Consider the following 15,336-nt stretch of genomic DNA (forward strand, 5'->3'; position numbering starts at 1 on the left):
AGTTCGGTTTCTATTTCAGTACTTAGAGCAAAAAACGACAAAGACCTACGCGAAATGTATCCGAGAAGTCCCCTTACTTAAATGACTAAATCGTATTTACCACCAGCTGCTTCTGTTAGCTATAATAGCCAAAGCTATAGATATTATCATGGCACTCTACTAATGTTGGAAATTACTATTCAAAATGCGACAAAATAATTGACTCAACAGTAAGGTAAAACTAAGTAAATTTCACCAAGCAATGGTTTCTTCCAAGGCATGTAAGGGAACATATGTATATGCAGTAATTAGAAACAAATATCGCGCTGCAGTATCAAACAGTAATTACAAATCAGAATAATCGCCAGCACCTGATCCCACTAGAGTGCCTTTGTAGCAGACTCCATGTCCTTAGACCTTTCCATGGATTCAGAGGCATTATCCACAGATCCTGTACTCTCTCCAACTACCGTAATCACCTCCCAACGATCCTCGTAAAATTTACGAAGACCCTTGGAACTCATATCGCTGCGAACGAATTCATCTACTCTTTTCGCGGGGAAAACGAAATGCAGAATGCTGAACGCAACAGCACTTGCAAGAAAGCCGAATAGATAGTTTAGATAGTACAGCTCGGTGGCACCATCAGATACGACCACAGAGAAATTGACGGCGGCTACAAAGCCAGGTATGCAAGGAGCGGCACCAATGATCCACTACACAAACAACGACGTTAGCAAAGGATCTCCGTCGAGATGGCGATGGTGATTGGATTCATAAGGGAACTTACTGCTACTGGCGCACGCCAGTTGATTCCTCGACTGTACCAGTAAATGCTACTCTCACTGCCGACGTATAAATCATCAATGTTCAGCTTCTGCTTGTTGACCACGAGATAGCTGGCAGCCATGATACCCGTCATTGGCGCAAGGAACACACTGTAGCTCGATAGCACAGTGAGAAACGTAGTAGCGGTATTGACAAGACGCCACGGGTTGACGACAGGGCTGATGAGGGCGATAATGTAAGCGCCTCTTCTGATGTTTATGTAACGCGGGAAGATGGCCGCAAGATCGATACCTCCAGCAAGAGCGTTTCCTGGGAGACTGCTTCCAATCTGGGAGATACAGAGTGCGAGACCGGCGAAGAAAAGCGCGGCGCGGGTCCCAGCACTTTCGTCTCGCTCTAGGAGCCGCACGAAAAGAGTAGGAGGGTTCCAGACTGCTTCTCCAAGACGGTTCTGGGTTGCAGCCGTGACGAGAATTCCAAGGACCGAAGCAAAGATGCCGTAACCAGGGAAAGCGAAGGCTTGACCCCAGATCGCATGGCTGGGACGTCTTGCCAAACGTGCATAATCGTTCTGGTTCATGATGCCTGCAGCAATGGAACCAATCGTGGACATTATTCCATATATCATAAGCCAAGTGGTGCTCTGTGGTCCTGTCCCAGTGTATCCCGTGCTCGATTGAAGTGTGTCGCCAAAGCCTTCAGGTCCCATAGTAGCCAGTGCCCAGATGAGAAGAACGAGGAAGAAGACTAGCGTTACGACACTGGCAAAAATGAAGAACTTCTCGAGACGGTGAGGACGTATCCAAAGAGCAGGAAGGCTGATAAGGGAGAAGATGACGTATGCGACGAATTGGGCGGACGTCATGCCAGTCTCTGCGGGGATGGTGTTTGGTATGCGCGATTCATATTTGGGATCAAAAGAAAGAAGTATGAGGTAGACGCATTCACCTCCTATCCATGCCTGAAAGCCATACCTAGAGTATATGTCAGTAGAATCCTAGCGTGTACGATGCCGGCCTAGATTCGACTGACCAAACTGAAGGCCGATGTTAGCGGGATCTGGCTAAAGGTAGTTATTAAGGGACGTACCAAATCCCAAGAAAACCCTGTTCCATATTGCAAATTGAGAACCCCACATGCCCCATACGCTCCTGTTGAAGACTGCAAAGCCGACTTTTTGGTACGATTAGTACTGGTGAGGAATCGAGAATGGAGAGAGCGGCATTCTTACTGTGGTAGTGTGCACCAGCCAGAGAGCTCAACAGAAGTGCGACTGTCGCCAAAATATTTCCAAGCACGATTGCTGAACCGATGTCAATAGAGGTATTGAGCCAAAGGAGAATTGTCCGCTCTTACCAATGATGGCTTGCCACCAGGTAAGTCCCAGAGGGATAAGTGCACTTCCCGTCAAGAAGGTGGCAATGTTGCAGTTTATGAGCAACCCTGATATGGAATTAGTTTCAGGGGTTGAAGAGGCTGTAATTCACCTACACAAATTGTGAAAGGTCAAAAATGTCCAAGTCCGGCGGGCGGACTCTATGGGACGAAGGTCATCGTTCTATTACACAGTTAGCTTCTTGTGTACATGAACATCAAGACAAACATACAACCCATTGCGATCCTGCAGGAAGCTCAATTCGCTTGAGAAGATTCGCGAACTTCATGGTGAACACCTGCTGTCAATCGTAAGGATGGAAGAAGGCAAATGAAATTTTCCCAAAGGAGCGGACCGACCGCGAAGTTGAAGGAGAAGTCGAACTTGAGTTCGCGCCGCGATGCCTTTTAACACTCGAGCATTAGATACCTATCTCTCCCGGGCACCGTGCTTGGCCCGAGATAAGACAAATGGATGGTTCAGTCGACAATTTGTTGATGTTTCTGTCACATATCCGACTGCGGAGGTTGCCAATCTATCGGGATGGGGCCCCAGACCCTCATGGATGCGATGACCGTCTCGAAAGGGGCGAGTGCTGATAGGCGAACGACAAAACCGTCGGCAAAGTGAAGGATAATCCAAAGACGACAACGTTACCGCGTGGTTCGTCGCTTCTCTGATCCCAAGTGTCGGCGAACTTCTCTTAGCGCATCGGTGAACTGAACTTGGCCGATTACCCCCCATAAATTGATCGGCACGTATGATTACCTAGTTACGAAGGTGAACCTTGCAATGGGTTGGGTCCTGTGAAACAACAATTCTGACCGTTGCGATGGAAGGCAAAGTTAGAGATGGAAACCTTCCTTTAAATACATAAATGCTTATTTCCTCCCAACTGAGCAACCGTTTTCTTGCTTTGATAGCTGTATAGTCGCTATAGTGTGAAGACTGGGATTTCTGCTCATTCCCACACCAAAGCAGCCGTGTAACATCCGTCCAAGTCCTCAGCAATCAGGTACTGCCTTTTTATCGAGAGCAGCAATATCGCAAACAGCTCACTGCAACAAATTTCCATTGTATTGAGGCAGCCTCCACAACCCACTCATTGGACCACACTCGACAAAGGAAGCATACGAATATAACAATGTCTCTCTATCGCATTGGAGTAGACGTTGGAGGAACCAACACCGACGCCGCGATTCTAGATATCAAAGCATCGGACACTCCTCATCGTGGTGTATTGGCATCCCATAAAGCTTCCACAACCGAGGACATTACCAGTGGAATCGAATCCGCAATACAAGCCGTTCTCCGAGAGTCAAAAGTCGACCAAAGCCGTGTCCTCAGCGTGACAATAGGAACCACACATTTCATCAACGCCCTTATCGAAGCCGATGCCAGGAGATTAGACCGTGTCGCCGTGGTACGGCTCTGCGGACCCTTCACACGACAAATCCCCCCGTTTTCGGATTTTCCAGTAGGACTGCGTGGCATTCTCGATGGTGGCGCGTATTACCTGGACGGAGGGCTCGAGATTGATGGACGCGAAATCCAGCAGCTAGATCATGAGCAGATCAGAACCACAGCGCGGAACATTGTCGACTCTGGTCTCAGGTCCGTTGCGCTGGTCGGAGTGTTCTCTCCACTTGATCATGAGGGAACCCACGAAGAGAAGTGTAAAGCAATCATGCTTCAAGAAGCGCCCGAACTGAGAGTCGTCTGCTCTCATGACATTGGCCCAACTGGCCTGCTCGAAAGAGAGAACGCCACCATTCTCAATGCCGCGATTCTTAGAACTGCCTCCAGAGTGACTCGGGGATTCAAGGGTGCGATGAGACGTCTCAAACTGTCATGTCCGCTCTACCTCTCCCAAAACGACGGGACGCTCATTGAGGCGGATGCAGCTGCTGAATACCCCATCAAGACTTTTGCTAGTGGCCCGACGAACAGTATGACGGGTGCTGCTTTCCTTGCTGGTCTCGATAAAGTCCAGCCCACCAATGCAGATAACCAGGCTGAAAAGCCCGATTCTGTCGAGCCTCAGATTTTGGTCGTTGATATCGGAGGCACTACAACGGATGTTTGTGCTCTGTTGCCTTCAGGATTCCCACGGCAGGCTCCGGGGTTCGTTGAAGTCGGAGGAGTTCGAACTGCTTTCTCTATGCCTGAGGTCGTGTCCATTGGTCTAGGTGGTGGAAGTAAGGTCGCCATTGATTCTTTCAACGGATCCTCAACGGTTACAGTCGGCCCTGGTTCAGTAGGACATTTTATCCAGAAAGAGGCGCGAGTCTTTGGCGGTAATACGCTGACCTCGAGTGACATTATTGTTGCCCTTGGTAAATCTCAGCTGGGAAACCCTGCGCTTGTCCAAGACCTACCCACAGACGTCGTTGAAAATGCGCGAAACGAGATCAACAGGCTACTTGAGGCAGTCATTGATCAGATGAAGGTGTCCTCTGCGCCAGTGCACATTCTTCTTGTCGGTGGTGGTTCACTTCTTGTGACCGGAGACCTACAAGGCGTGGACAAATGCATACAACCGATTCACCAAGGTGCTGCTAATGCCGTTGGCGCAGCAATTGCGAAAATTTCGGGTGAAATTGACACCGTCGAGATTCTAGCTGGAAGGCCAGAGGCGGAGGTTGTTGATGCAGCCCGTACGAAGGCTATCGACTTAGCCGTTCAGAAGGGTGCAGCGAGAGAACATGTTCGCATTGTCGAAGTCAACAAAATGCCACTTGCATACACAGACAACGAAGCAATACGAATCCAGATTCGCGCATGTGGACCGCTCAAAATCCCTGACGAGCTCACGCCACCCGCATCACCACAGTTGCATGGCGAAAAAGGCGAGGAAGAGGAGCAAGAAGGTCAGAAAGTTTCGGTACCCAATGCACTGGAACCAACAACAAAACCCTCTCTTAATACAGATATACAAACTTACAGGCCCGACGTTCGGGGAGGAGTATGGTACGTTTCTGAGGTGGATCTGGAGCTCATCTCAACCGGCTGTGGAATCTTAGGTACTGGTGGCGGCGGTCCAACACATCATGAGTACCTCAAGAGTTTACATGCCTTACGAACTAGCGAAAAGGGAAGGATGCGGATTATCTCACCCCAGGCACTCAATGACACAGACAAGGTTTTCTTCGGATCCTGGTACGGAAGCCCAAGCGTTATCAATGAGCGCATCGCTGGTGGGAACGAGATTTCCCTGGGTATAGAAGCCATGAAAAAGATCACCGGTGATGATTCTATAGGTGGAATATTTATCGATGAAATGTTTGTCCTCGTCCATCTACAAAATCCGAAACGAAACTGACATTTCTAGTGGTGGCGGCAACGGTATGAGCGCTTTCCCTACTGGCGTGCATTTCGATGCGCCAGTCATTGATGGTGATGCAATGGGAAGAGCGTATCCAACCATGTATCATGGTGAGTCATGCATAACAACCAACCTTGTCTTTGAACAGTGTATTGATCGATTATAGCAATCTTCAGTGTATATGGATATCCCTTGGTGCCGTGTGTACTTTCAGACGCACGAGGAAACATATCAGTCACAGTGGTAAGGCAGAAGAGACATCAACTTTCCGATTACATGATCTAATATAGGTTATAGAACACCGACTCTCCCATAAGGCTTGAGAAAATGCTTCGCTCGAACGCAATCGAGCTTGGACTAGCATGTGCAGTCTGTGCAAACCCTCTGCCAGGGTCTGTTATCAAATCTTATGGCATCCCCAACACATTGTCGCTGGCCTGGTACCTAGGCCGTGCGACCCACCTGGCCCGACGAGTAAAGAGAAGCTACATTGACGCGATTGTATGTTGTGTTATTGACCTGCTTCTACACGCGCTAACTATGTTATAGTTTGATGTTTGCGCAGGCAAATTGTTGTTCACGGGCAAGATTGTAGACGTACGCCGGTACATTGGTGGCGGATACACCATGGGTACCGTGATCATCGGACCGGACAATGACGAGGACAGTCAATCTACCCCTGATCAACAAGTAGGCAACTCTTTTATGACGATACCGTTCCAGAACGAGTATCTTTACGCTGCCTTGAGCGATGAAACGGGTTCGGAAGAATCACAAAAGATCGTGTGCACAGTACCAGATTTGATCTCGATCCTAGGACAAGATGGCGAGGGTATCGGTTCCCAAGACTTGCGATATGGTCTCAGGGTCAACGTAATTGCTCTACCAGCACATCCATTGTGGAAGACTGAAAGAGGATTGAAGGTTGGAGGTCCCGAAGGGTTTGGGTTAAAGACGCCATTCATTGGGGTTGATAACAGCTTCACAGAATCACGGAGTGTGATTGAAGAGTTCGGCCTATGAAAGGGGTGCCTTCTAGCGATAGAACAATACCAACAATTGATGATGGTCCTGTAATAATCAGGGTTGAAGATTTCTCGATTACTTGAAATGAATGACTTAAGGTAGTGCTACCGGTATTGCTTCGAACTCGTAAAAAGGTGCAATGTGAAATGGTGAATACACCGATATTGATGATGAAGGACATGGTGAAGTGCAAGAGTTGTTGATGTTGATAATGTGGGGGATTAAGAGGGCTTGGCAACGGCGGATGCTCCGTCATCATCACGTGGCAGCTCTCAGAGCTACCGTGTCAAGACCGTGAGCTACTTCGCCGCATCAAACGCCGCCATTCATTGTACATTTACATTTAAGGCAGCAGATTTCTCAGATGGATATCGACTATCCTCTCTGATACCCCAATGCTACACCATAAGTCGCCGCTATGACGAGGTTACAACTATATGTCGCGGTAAAGCTACCCTCATCCATGGTTCGATACTATCATACGAGATACTAACAATGGCTGTCAGGGTTCGACTGTTCTCGCGAACATCGTCCTCTTGCGTGCATACTATGAGCGACCCAACTTTTACTCCGCTGCCGTCTACATCTCGCAGAGCACCGGCTCTCTTATGGTCAGCATTCACATAAGACAATGGGCGATTACAAACTAATCCAACGAAGTTCCTGATCAATCTTGCGCTCATAATTACTGGAAGTATTGGCTATGGACTCCAACGGCTGTTCTATGGGCCACTCCGCGCGATCGAAACCGAACAGCTTTACGACAAAGCATGGTTCGCTGTCAGCGAGACGTTATTGGCGATGACCATATTTCGGGATGACATTGGTATATGGTTCTTTGCTATGTTCCTGTGTCTCTTGGGAGGAAAGGTTTGGCAGTGGATCGGCGAAGGCCGAGTGGAATACCTTGAGCAACAACCGCCAGCAAACCCGCGCCTTTTCCACATACGGCTCATGAGCTCGCTGCTCTTCTCCGTGGCATTCGACGTAGTCATGATGCAATACTGCATCGATCACATCCTTCAGAATGCGCGCCCCGGCGTGATGGTCATGTTTGGATTTGAATACGTGCTACTCGCAATAGCTTCGATTTCAAGTCTCCTACGATATGCTCTATCGCTTGTAGAAATTGTCGTTGTCCATCGACAAGAAAAGGCCCGAGTGGAAGCTCGACGACTCTCAAGAGAACGCGCACGAGAGCAGGCAGCTGCATCCGAAAATGCTGGCGAACCAACGGAACAAATTGAAGAGGATGAAGACGAAGACGAGGGGGACGTTCCCGGCTGGGAAGAGAAGGGGCGATGGGTGTTCTACCTCGATCTTGCCACAGGTGCGTATTCTGAGTATTTGATGACCGCAGATTTTCTAATAGACTAGCAGACTTCATCAAGTCCGTTGTCTATATTGGCTTCTTTATGATTCTGATGGCCTTCTACGGCATTCCTCTTCACATTATGCGCGACTTGTTCATGACCTTACGTTCCTTCATCAAACGAGTGAACGATTTTATCCAGTACAGAAACGCAACACGAGATATGAACGCACGCTACCCCGATGCGACAGTGGAGGAACTGGAGCGGGAGAACACATGTATTGTCTGCCGAGAAGAGATGCGACCGTGGAATCCCGATGGAGCAGCAGCCGGACAACAAGCTGGAAGACGTGTGGACGAACGACAACGGCCCAAAAAGCTGCCATGTGGACATATATTGCATTTCAGCTGCCTCCGAAGCTGGTTGGAAAGGCAACAAGTGTGTCCTACATGTCGCCGTCCTGTTCTTGTTGGAGGAGCCCAAAACAACCAAAACACACAGGCAAATGCAGGAAACCAAAACCCACAGAATCAAGCAAATGCGCAACAACTAAGAGGGTTTGCCAATCTTCGAAATGATCTCCAAAATCAGATTCAGCGTGGCCAGCCTGGAGCCCCGCCGCCTCAAGCTCCCAACGGTGCGCAACAACAAGGAGACCAGCCGGGTGGAAATATGCGGGTGTACAACTTCGGGCCCATTCGACTCGCGCTTGGCCGCTTTCCCAACGCGCAGGAGGCTGTCAATAACCTGAACGCGAACGGCATGCATAATGCTGCGCAACAGGTTGCACAAAACCTCGATCAGGGTCAGAACCAGGCTCAAAACCAGCATCAGACCCCCGTTCAGGATCATGAACTAGGCTTACCTCAGCTACCCGGGCTCGAGGGAGGACTGCCACCCGCGGTCTATCCGCACCATCCTACTGATATACAGGCCGACATTCTACGCCTACAGTACAACATCATAAGCTCCCTCCGGCAACTTAACATTCAGCATAGTCAGTTAGAATACATTCACGCACTGCTTGGCGAGCTCAATCGGCTTCAGCAAGCATCTGGTATCACAGCAGCTAGCGGTCAAGAGCTGCCCATCATTGCACCTCTAAGTCAGAACTTGGGATTCAATACGACAAGTCCTCAGGCATACTTTTCCAGCGGACCTGTTCTACGACAAGGTGACACAGGACTTCCCGAAGGACTGGTCTTGCCTGAGGGCTGGACACTGAGGCCAATGGCTCCGTCATCACAACCAACGAATGACCAACTCCCTTCGTTCTTACCCAATGACGTAGCCACCGGGGCAGTAGGTGGGGAGCAATTACCATCTTCTTCAACATCGAGCGCGCCAGCCCAGGCTGAGCAAGAACAGCAGCCATCATCGTCTGCACCGCCAACAGAATCGAGTCCTGGAGAAACAACATCTAAGCAAGCCGAGCCCAGCTCATTAGAATCTAGTTGGAGCTTCGGAAATTTACCGGGGGCCAACGTGGCGGAAGGTTCTAGCTCTGCGGTTGCGGAGCGCGGTACCGAAGGCGAGGACGTCACGCGGCGACGGGCGGTCACGGTCGAAGACGTAGAAGACAACGAACAATAGGGACGAAACATTGGTGGCATCTCAGGCATGCATAGCGAGGCGTTTCAGGATTAGGGAAGAAGCTCAGAATAGCTTCGATGGTGGATCGCATCCATCGTGAAGATGGTCGTTAGCGGTTCAACATGATCATTCCACTTGTCTGTCATAGGAAATATCAATCTCGTTATTGGACAAGAGACGAGGCAATTATCACAAGAAATGCCGAACCCTTGGTCACCATGGTGTGTGTTGTCTACGTGTTGACGTCCTAAGGCAGCAAATGAAGCATGCTTATCAACCCGGCCGAAATGAATTACTGACAGCGTGCATGCACATGCAGACTGTTCACCCCACACCGCAGATGTAGATACGTTGTACTACAGGCAAATGCGTACTGGTGAATGGTGCATCGGAGGGAGGAGAGTGGGTATATGCATATGCGCAGGACATCTTTCGAATCTGATAGATAGATAGAAGGAGGAATTAGGGTGCATCACTGCATGCACATGGTAAGTAAACCGTACGAGGGTTTGTTGTTGTGCGGGGAGGTTGCGGTATCGAGCCAGACGGGGAGCAGCCTGAGCAGCCTGAGCAGCCTGAGCAGCCAGAGCAGGGCATAGCAGGGCATAGGCCAGGCTAGCCACGCCCTAATCCCGTCTTTGCCAGGACCCTCGCCCACTCGACCAAACATTCAACCACTCACATCCTACAACGTCTCCAAGACTCTACACCGCAGCGGCTACGAGCATCAACAAGCAAGCCCTCGCAGCACAAAGTTGAAACGGTCGCCCGCGGACAATGGGATGAAGCCAGTCACAGATGCAGGAACAGAGGACGGACCCAAGCGCCTCGAGAATCCACAGACACAGGCCCTCTTCCAGGACAACCATTGATGATTGCCAGCAGGGCGACCTCGCAGGGCCAGCACTTTCGGGTCTGGCATACAAGGGCCCGTGGCTGGGATATACAGTCCAGCCTTTCCCCCTTCGTGTCTGTGACTCTTCACTTTCCTCAATTATCATCGACTATTAACTACTACCCGTCGACTCTGACTCCGCGAATTGTGCTGCTGTGCTGTTGCTGGCCTGTGTCCGTCCGATCGCTTTATTTGGATTTCGTTTAATCACGCACATTCGCAAATATTTATTCTCCCTATTTTTTGTTTATTTATTTACAAAATTCCTCCTCATCGATTTCTCTTCTCCTCTCAAATCTATCCATGTAAGACAGTCGCGCGAACATGGCGAAAGAGATGGCGACGTCAAGCGACGCCGAGGTCTCGAATTGTGTCTCGGGTCTCATCCGAGCATTCACCGACAGCCTCAACGTCTTCAAGAAATTACGCGAAACTAGGCGAAAGCGCAAAGAGAAGCGCCAATCCAAAGACAGCCAGAATGAAGTCGTCTCGCGCGCGGAGACGCAATTGTCCAAGAGCTTGCGGCGAGGACCCAAAGACATTGAACAAACATACAACTTAGGTTACAGCCAGGTCGGTAATCGATTTGCAAAAGGTGATGGTAAGTACACAAACAAACAAAACAATATGCGCATCCCATGGATGTTCCTTGGGGGCGCTATGGAATTTCGGGAACTATGCTGATCATCACGTTTACTACAGCGATTGCCCATGCTTCTCTTGCCGAGACATTGATCAGGTTGAATACGGGACTCGTGAGCATCATAAATACCTTCTTGCATCATGATCCCAAATCCAGCCCTCTCCACTTGGACTACAAGTCCTTGACGAGTTTATCAGACGCTTCGCGGGCAGAAGCTGTCAGCTCGTTGAACTTGCTGTGCCAAAGGATGAGCCAATCACATATAAATCTGCATGTTCAACGAATTGGTGTATGCCCCAAATGTGGAAGTGGAAAGCACTTCAATTGCTCCGGGGCCGTGAGGGGCGACGAAGTGGTCGCGAAACCCAAAAGCAATGTGAAACGAAGGTCGTCGACGTCAAGATCGAGACCGAGTGGCCCAACAGTCATGAAGTGGCAAGTGAAAGGCTCAGGCCAACCGCAACTCGTAGTCCTCCGCCCGAAGCCTTCTTCCAAGAAAGGTACTTCAAGTAGCTCAAGCTCTACAAAGTCTCAGGCGATAACTGCAATGAGCTCCCCCGAAGCTTCACCCCTAGGGTCACCACTGCCACTGTATTCCGCTCAGGACCCATTTCCCCCGCAGAAGCCATCGCACGCGAAAGCCAACCCGCCAAACCAGGGGAGAAGACGCGCATCCTCCATCGATGGCCCTCGCCCAACCACCTGGCCATTCACCAAACCCGAGATCAACGTACCGGTCCAGCCAATGCCTCCGTCAATGCCACCGCCGCCAGTGCCAAAGATGCCTTCCCAATCTCCCAAGAAAACGAAAACATCAGCCTTGAAAGAGAAAGAAAAAGAGAAGTGCGTACCACTATCTGCGATCCCCTCCCCAGTGAGACGCAGAATCGACAAGGTGACCCCATCGACCTACACCTTCGCCTCGGACAGCACGAAGCTCGGGGAGATCCCTGAGAGAAACTGGACGATACCCTGGAATTACGAAGAAGCAGAGCGCCTCAATGCCCAGGCCGCACTCATCGCCCACGCGCCACCACCCCCAGAAGAAGCCAAGCTGAAGAAGAAGAAGCGATTCAAGTTCCTCAGGAGAGAGTCCAGGGCGTAGAACCTCGAACCCCCCCACATTCCAAAACACACCCCCATCATCAATTATGATTTTCCTTTGTCGGCGTATAACGGCCTCTTTCCACTTTCCGGTTTTCCCAACTCATGTTTTCCTTTGGTTGCGGCGGCAGAATCATATGAAACTTTTCCTCTACTTTAACGACGATTTTATGACCCAGAGATACCTTACCATTCACGAGATGAGCGCAAATACCCGCGGCATATGAACGCTTTTCCGATTATATCTGTTTTTTGTTATTCGTTTGCCAGCAGAGCTGAAGATTGTATATTTATTACCTTCTACTAGATTGAATAGTTAATTATTTATGGTTCGCATGACTGTGCTTTTGGCTGTGAACTGTGACATGGTTTACGGGATTCCGTCTGTTGAATGCCTGGGTTTATCCATTTAAATTGAGCCATAGGGAACTGCAGACTAATCTGAGGACATTGGCCAAGTGATCATCATCCGCAATACTTCAATACTATTCAAGGCAGTATATGGGGTCATAATGAGGAACATCAAGTCAAGACTGTTGAATAAAGCACGCCAGGATAAGTTAGTCAGGTACTCATATGTCCAGAGTGCTAGTGTGCGAAGCAAACTTCAAAGTCGGAGTTCTAATTGTAGCAGTAAATACTATCTTACAGCCAAAAGAAGAAAGAAGTCTTGCAATCTTGATCATCAATGGCCTTACCAGATAGGTTTGACCCTCTATTGACCATTATTGAAAGGCTGGATAGCACATGTACAGATGGTGTGATCCTTACCACGCATCAGGAAAACGTCCAAGCTTCCTCACCCGAACCACCTCAACGTCAGACGGGTTTCTCCATCCATTGCGCGGCACTCAGGTCATGGGCTGCGGGGAACCCAGGCCTCTGAGTATCTAATTTATCAAATTCGAAAGGCATCCATACGACATACCACAAGATCAGAATCTTTGGATTGTAGGTAACGATGCATCTTCAAGCTCTCATCCCGCTCGTCACCGCACCCCTCCTCACCTCCGCGCTCCGCAGCGGACATGACCAGGAGCTACCACCACCGCGAAGCTCCGCGCAGAAGAGAGTTGCTATCATAGGTAGGACATCCCTGTGACCCCAGGTTTATTTCTATGAAGCACCTGGATTCTTCACCTATTCCGTCAATAAATCATTAACGAGATAACTCCAGGCGCGGGCGCCGGCGGCTCCTCCGCAGCATACCACCTCTCGCAGTACGCCTCCCTCGACGGCACGCCCTTCTCAATCGACGTCTTCGAGCGCTCATCCTACATCGGCGGCCGCACGACCACGGTGCCCGCGTGGAACCTCGCCACCAAGCCCGTCGAGCTCGGCGGCTCCATCTTCGTGTCTGTCAACCAGATCCTCGTCGAGGCCGCCCAGCGCTTCGACCTCTCCACGTCCGGGCTCGACAGCGAAGACGAGGACGATGGCGGCGTGAAGCCGGCTGGTACGCCAGAGTTGGGCATATGGAATGGGCGGGAGTTCGTCGTGACGACGAATGCGGAGGACGGGTGGTGGGATAAGGCGAAGTTGCTGTGGAGGTATGGGCTCGCGCCCATCAAGACGAACAGGTTGATGAAGGATACGGTGGGCAAGTTCCTCCGCATTTACGATGAGCCGCTGTTCCCCTGGGAAAGCTTGAGCGATGTGGCCGAGGAGGTTGGGTTGACGACCGTGACGAGCCACACTGGAGAGCAGTTCCTGAAGGCCTCTGGGATTGGGGACAAGTTCGCGAAGGAGATTATACAGGCAAGGTACGTCTACCCAATTCAATTCGCACCATCCACGCACACAATCTCTTCTGCAGATGCTAACGTCGACCTGCAGCACACGTGTGAACTATGCCTCACACCTCAACCTCATCCACGGCCTGGAGACAATGGTCTGCATGGCGACGTCCGGCGCGAAAGCCATCAAGGGCGGGAACTGGCAGATATTCGCCCACATGCTCAACTCGTCGAGTTCCATCTCCACGTACCTAAACACGACCGTTACATCCATAACCCGGGACCCCTCGACCCAGAAATTCACCCTCACAACCTCCTCCCCATCCTCCTCAGCATCATCGCCCGAAGAAGAAGCACAATACGACACCATCATCCTCGCCACGCCCCTCCAATTCTCCTCCCCCCTAACCTTCCACCCTTCCCCCTCCCACCTCCCCAAACCCATCCCCTACGTCCACCTCCACGTAACCCTCTTCGCCTCCCCGCACCGCCTCTCCCCCACACGCTTCAACCTGCCACCGGATACCCCAGTCCCACAATTCGTACTCACGACGCTCCCAGACGACGAGAAGCCGCCCAGCCCCAAGAACCCACAGGGCGAAAGCGGCGCCGGCGCCGCAGGCTCCCCAGGCTTCTTCAGCGTGTCGGTCGTGAAGACGGGGCGGAACCCCTTCGCAGAGGACCGGAGGAGCGAGTATATCTACAAGATCTTCTCGCCTGCGCCCATCACCGCGGCGAACCTCACGGAGCTGCTCGGCCACGACGTCGATATCCCCGCCCTCCATGATGACGAGAAGGAGCAAGAGGACGGCGAGGTCGACATCCCGGATAGGAGCGGCGCTGTGTCGTGGTTGTACAGGAAGGCGTGGCGGAGTTATCCGTACGAGCTGCCGCGCGTCACGTTCGAGGAAATCAGGCTGGACGACGGGGTGTACTATACGAGTGGGATTGAGAGCTTCATTTCCACCATGGAGACGAGCGCGTTGATGGGCAAGAATGTCGCTAGGCTTGTGGCGAATGATTGGTTGGCTCAGAAGGGTGCGCAGCAGCAGCAGCAGCAGCAGCAGGAGAGTGGGGAGAGTCTGGTCGGTAGTGAGGAGCAGTGGAGGTTCCAGGGAGCCGATGGCGAGAGCGAGATGCAGGTGCCCCTGGAATGAATGCGAGGCTGTACTGTTGGTTTGATATAGAACGGGATTGTCTTCAACGGCGCGAATTTTGACGAATCATCATGACTTCATCTAGCAGGGGAGGGAAATAGACTCCCTTGAAAAGGATTGACGAGCTGGAAACTGAATTATTTCTACAACTATCGGTCTTTTATTCATGATTTGTCCCGGTATTTATTGTCATCATGCGGGTTCATCGTCAACGTCGAGAGGTCGGCCATATCAAGAGAGCAGTGTCGATCTCGCCTACATCATGCTCAGACTAGAAGCAGAAGCAGCTTTAAACATATCCTAGTGAAAGGTAATAGCAATGCAAGTCAAAGGTCTTGTATTATCGAAAAAACTTGTGGGCCGCATAAAAGGTTCTTGGACTACCTACTTACTACTTGTTG

General features: G+C 50.7%; 5 protein-coding genes across 5 annotated transcripts; 4 read left to right on the plus strand and 1 right to left on the minus strand.

Annotated features, from left to right (window-relative positions):
• Positions 1-237: 237 nt before the first annotated feature.
• Positions 238-2,624, minus strand: BU24DRAFT_421395 (uncharacterized protein). Its single transcript, XM_033527719.1, has 7 exons — positions 2,376-2,624; positions 2,260-2,326; positions 2,125-2,211; positions 2,000-2,071; positions 1,854-1,941; positions 770-1,742; positions 238-695 (listed from the first exon to the last, which is right to left on the minus strand). Exons 1-7 carry the CDS (start codon positions 2,430-2,432, stop codon positions 360-362), a joined length of 1,680 nt encoding a protein of 559 aa, XP_033386746.1. The 5' UTR covers positions 2,433-2,624; the 3' UTR covers positions 238-359.
• A 348-nt stretch (positions 2,625-2,972) lies between these two features.
• BU24DRAFT_421397 (DUF917-domain-containing protein) lies at positions 2,973-6,569 on the plus strand. The gene is made up of 5 exons (XM_033527720.1): positions 2,973-5,425; positions 5,475-5,578; positions 5,635-5,711; positions 5,766-5,969; positions 6,018-6,569. The coding sequence occupies exons 1-5, from the start codon at positions 3,288-3,290 to the stop codon at positions 6,489-6,491; spliced, it is 2,997 nt and encodes a 998-aa protein (XP_033386747.1). The 5' UTR covers positions 2,973-3,287; the 3' UTR covers positions 6,492-6,569.
• A 236-nt stretch (positions 6,570-6,805) lies between these two features.
• Positions 6,806-9,752, plus strand: BU24DRAFT_170442 (uncharacterized protein). The gene is made up of 4 exons (XM_033521495.1): positions 6,806-6,939; positions 7,001-7,105; positions 7,155-7,824; positions 7,875-9,752. Exons 1-4 carry the CDS (start codon positions 6,913-6,915, stop codon positions 9,398-9,400), a joined length of 2,328 nt encoding a protein of 775 aa, XP_033386748.1. The 5' UTR covers positions 6,806-6,912; the 3' UTR covers positions 9,401-9,752.
• Positions 9,753-10,510: 758 nt separating this feature from the next.
• Positions 10,511-12,387, plus strand: BU24DRAFT_170444 (uncharacterized protein). The gene is made up of 2 exons (XM_033521496.1): positions 10,511-10,896; positions 10,998-12,387. The coding sequence occupies exons 1-2, from the start codon at positions 10,620-10,622 to the stop codon at positions 12,041-12,043; spliced, it is 1,323 nt and encodes a 440-aa protein (XP_033386749.1). The 5' UTR covers positions 10,511-10,619; the 3' UTR covers positions 12,044-12,387.
• Positions 12,388-12,853: 466 nt separating this feature from the next.
• Positions 12,854-15,321, plus strand: BU24DRAFT_390291 (Prenylcysteine oxidase). The gene is made up of 3 exons (XM_033525070.1): positions 12,854-13,127; positions 13,220-13,805; positions 13,879-15,321. The coding sequence occupies exons 1-3, from the start codon at positions 13,004-13,006 to the stop codon at positions 14,933-14,935; spliced, it is 1,767 nt and encodes a 588-aa protein (XP_033386750.1). The 5' UTR covers positions 12,854-13,003; the 3' UTR covers positions 14,936-15,321.
• Positions 15,322-15,336: the final 15 nt, after the last annotated feature.

Source organism: Aaosphaeria arxii (genome assembly GCF_010015735.1).
Source record: "Aaosphaeria arxii CBS 175.79 unplaced genomic scaffold BU24scaffold_3, whole genome shotgun sequence".
NCBI classification, from domain to species: Eukaryota; Fungi; Ascomycota; class Dothideomycetes; order Pleosporales; genus Aaosphaeria; species Aaosphaeria arxii.